Genomic DNA, 3,835 nt, shown 5'->3' on the forward strand with positions numbered 1-3,835 from the left:
CTCTCCCTGGAAAAAGCAATGGGGAAAAAAAACCCTCAGTAAAGATTAACAAAACAAAACAAAATTCATTTATGCCATGAATCAGTAGTTAGATCCAATGTCACAAAGGCTGTTTAAATAAACCGAAGTGATCTATCTAGCCCTAATGACGTGATTCAGGATGTGGCAGAAAGAATAAGTACAATAGGAACCAATAGCACTGCAGAGTATCAAAACTATGTAATCTTGCCTGGCAGGCATGGCTCAATGGTTGAGTGTCGATCTATGAACCAGGAGGTCACGATTTGATTCTCGGTTGGGGCACATGCCGGGGTTGCAAGCTCGATCCTCAGTGTGGGGTATGCAGGAGGCAGCCGATAAATGATTCTCTCTCATCAATGATGTTTCTATCTCTTTCTCCCTCTCCCTTCCTCTCTGAAATAAACAAAAATATATTTTAAAAAAACACAAAACTATGTAATCTTTAATGAATCTAGGATCGTGCCACTGATGGTGACAACTATCTATGTGTATAGTTGTGGCTATCAATGGGGACAAAATAAGCAATAATTTCGACGCTGTGCTCTCATGATTATGTATTTTTATTCAGTAATAATTTTCAATAAACTCTACCATAATGCACACCAGGGTAAGGCATTGATAGAGATGGAACTCCATTCATTCATTCAACAAATATTTATTGATAAATACACCAACTACCATTCCTAAGTGCTGGGGATACACTGATGAACAAGATAGACAAGTTCACAAAAAAAAAAAAAAAAAAAAGTTCTAAGAAAAACTAATTATTAAATTCAAGAAAAACAAAAATGTGTAAGAAAGGAAAAGTTCCTACATGGCTCTGTAAATAGCATTTATGTATCCAGAATCAATCAGCTGCCTCCCGCACGCCCCCTACTGGGGATCAAGCCACAACCCAGGCATGTGCCCTTGACTGGAACTAGGACCCTTCAAGCCATAGGCCAATGCTCTATCCACTGAGCCAAACTTTAATCTAGGTCCCATCAGAATAAAATTTTACTCCCAAGTTATTTTTTTTAATATATTTTATTGATTTTTTACAGAGAGGAAGGGAGAGGGATAGAAAGTGAGAAACATCAATGAGAGAGAAACATCCATCAGCTGCCTCCTGCACACCTCCTACTGGGGATGTGCCCGCAACTAAGGTACATGCCCTTGACCGGAATCGAACCTGGGACCCTTGAGTCCGCAGGCCGACGCTCTATCCACTGAGCCAAACCGGTTAGGGCGCTCCCAAGTTATATGATGCAATGGAACTATAGCCACAAAATTAAAAATACTGGCATGGCCCTGGCAGGTTTGGCTCAGTGGATGAAGCATCGGCCTGTGGACTGAAGGGTCCTGAGTTCAATTCCGGTCAGGGGCATATGCCCAGGTTGTGGATCTGATCCCCATTAGGGGGTGTGCAGGAGGCAGCCGATCAATGATTCTCATCATTGATGTTTCTCTCTCTCCCTCTCCCTTCCTCTCTGAAATCAATAAAAATATATTTTTAAAAAATACTGATATGGTGGAAAAGAGAGATTAGGCACTGAAACCATGCCCTTTGAAAACAAGGAGCCCCAAAATAGGTTCCAGCCAGGAGAAAAGACAATTACCTTGACACATTTCACATTTATTCCTGGACATACAAACTTCTTCCAGAGAAGAATGGCTTTGCTCTCCCCACAAGTTATAGGGTAAGCAATTTCCATATCTTCATTTGCTTCTATAGTGCTTGCATCTGAAAATGGAAAAAATATCAGTGATTTATTGAACACTCTTTCCCAAAGCTTAATTCAAAATCTTTAGTCTCCTGGTTCCTCTCAGGGGTTAACAGTTTACATTAGCTGGTATTGTTTAGAAATCCTCTGGAAAAAGTTAGGCATAACCGCTGTCTTACTGAACTCCCACTATGCAACACTGTGCTATATGCTTTGATGTGCTTAATCTTACTTAGTTCTTGCAACAACCCTCGGAGATAGTGATTGTTTTCTGTTTTACATAACTGTAATGTGGGACTCCAAAAGGTAAAGTGACTTTCCCAAGGATACAGTTAAGAAATGAGAAAGTAGGCTCCAAACTTAGGTTTCCCTAATTTCAAAATTTCTTTCCACTGACTGCCTTCCACTGAACACCTTATCAGTCTTCATCAGCAATTTCCCTACTGACAAGAATCAACCTTGAGGCTCCAATTTCTTGTGGGATTTTTATAGATGAAAAATCTTTTTGCTTGACTTGTGGATCAGTGGTTGAGCCTCAACCTATGACCCAGGTCACGGTTTGGTTTCTGGTCGAGGCATATGCCTGGGTTGCAGGTTCGATCCCAGTGGGGGATATGCAGGAGGCAACCGATCAATGATTCTCTCTTATCACTGATATTCTGTCTCTCTCCCTCTTCCTTCCTCTCTGAAATCAATTAAAAAATTTTTAAAAATATTTTTAGCAACTCTAGCAATATGATGTTAAACAATCAACTGAAGGCCCTAACACCTTAGTCAGTGGTGTCTCTAGATCAGCGAGTTCTCAACCTGTGGGTCGCGACCCCACCCAAGCAGTGCGCAGAGGCTTTTGCATATGAATGACCTGGCCCTTTGCAATCTAAAATTACCTAACAAACTGCAGCAGGGTCAGAGAGACCCAGAACATCCAAAAGAAGGCCCAAGGCCTCACAGCAGTCCTCAAACTTTTTAAACAGGGGGCCAGTTCACTGTCCCTCAGACCGTTGGAGGGCCGGACTATAGTTTAAAAAAAAACTATGAACAAATTCCTATGCACACTGCACATATCTTATTTTGAAGTAAAAAAACAAAACGGGAACAAATACAATATTTGTATTTGCATGTGGCCCGCGGGCCGTAGTTTGAGGACTCCTGCCTAACACCATCGGAAAACACATATATAATTACATATTGTTTTTGTGATTAATCACTATGCTTTAATTATGTTCAATTTGTAACAAAGAAAATACATCCTGCATATCAGATATTTACATTACGATTCATAACAGTAGCAAAATTACAGTAGCAATGAAGATAATTTTATGGTTGGGGATCACCACAACATGAGGAACTGTATTAAAGGGTTGCGGCATTAGGAAGGTTGAGAACCACTGCTCTAGATGTACCACCATCAAATTGGTAGCTGCAGCATTGATAGGGCACACTGAGTAGGGTGAAAAAGGCACCAAGTCAAGAAATCTCAGCTAGGGAAACTAAGGTCAAATGTACTAGAATAACAAAGACTCACCAATCCCTTCTTCAATTTTGTGTATCGTGTGAGTTTCTACTGCCACAACTGCTGTGTTGTTCTCGGACCCAGCTTCATAAATCCTGTTGTAAAAGTGTCCATCGATAAACAAACTACATAAATCATGAAAAAATTAATATTCACAGCATGGGGGTTAAGAAATTTCTTTTAACCTATCTCAAAGAACTAAAATAAATATACTTTACAACTGTATGTAGTGCTTTGACTAGTTCGCCATTGTTTTTAAACTCTAAGCTGCCCATGACTGCTTAGCAGCTACTACCATGGAAATGAATCAACAACTTTCCGCACTTCAGAGCGAAGTTCCTCTTGCTACTTATTTACACCAGACTTTTCCCTTCATAACATTAAAACCTCATGATAGAGAAACCAAGACGGCGGCATAGGTAAACACCTGAAATTGCTGCCTTGCACAAACACTTCAAAAATACAACTAAAAGACAAAACGGACATCATCCAGAACCACAGGAAGGCTGGTTGAGTGGAAATTCTACAACTAGAAGGAAAGAGAAAAGCACACTGAGACTCAGAGGAGGTGCGGAAGTAAAGTGCAGAGGTACGGAGG

At 40.5% G+C, this 3,835-nt stretch overlaps 1 protein-coding gene across 2 annotated transcripts in view; it reads right to left on the reverse strand.

Annotated features, from left to right (window-relative positions):
- GMEB1 (glucocorticoid modulatory element binding protein 1) overlaps positions 1-3,835 on the reverse strand; it is a 31,566-nt gene that overhangs the window by 15,880 nt on the left and 11,851 nt on the right. Inside the window, exons 3-4 of one of the 2 annotated variants that reach the window (XM_005875097.2) lie at positions 3,250-3,362; positions 1,620-1,744 (exon numbers count right to left, since the gene is read on the reverse strand). In XM_005875097.2, coding sequence (XP_005875159.1) covers positions 1,620-1,744; positions 3,250-3,362 — 238 coding nt within the window. The remainder of the gene's footprint in view (positions 1-1,619; positions 1,745-3,249; positions 3,363-3,835) is intronic. The other variant, XM_005875098.2, reaches the window with a different exon arrangement.

This window comes from Myotis brandtii, unplaced genomic scaffold (assembly GCF_000412655.1).
Source record: "Myotis brandtii unplaced genomic scaffold, ASM41265v1 scaffold456, whole genome shotgun sequence".
Lineage (NCBI taxonomy): Eukaryota > Metazoa > Chordata > Mammalia > Chiroptera > Vespertilionidae > Myotis > Myotis brandtii.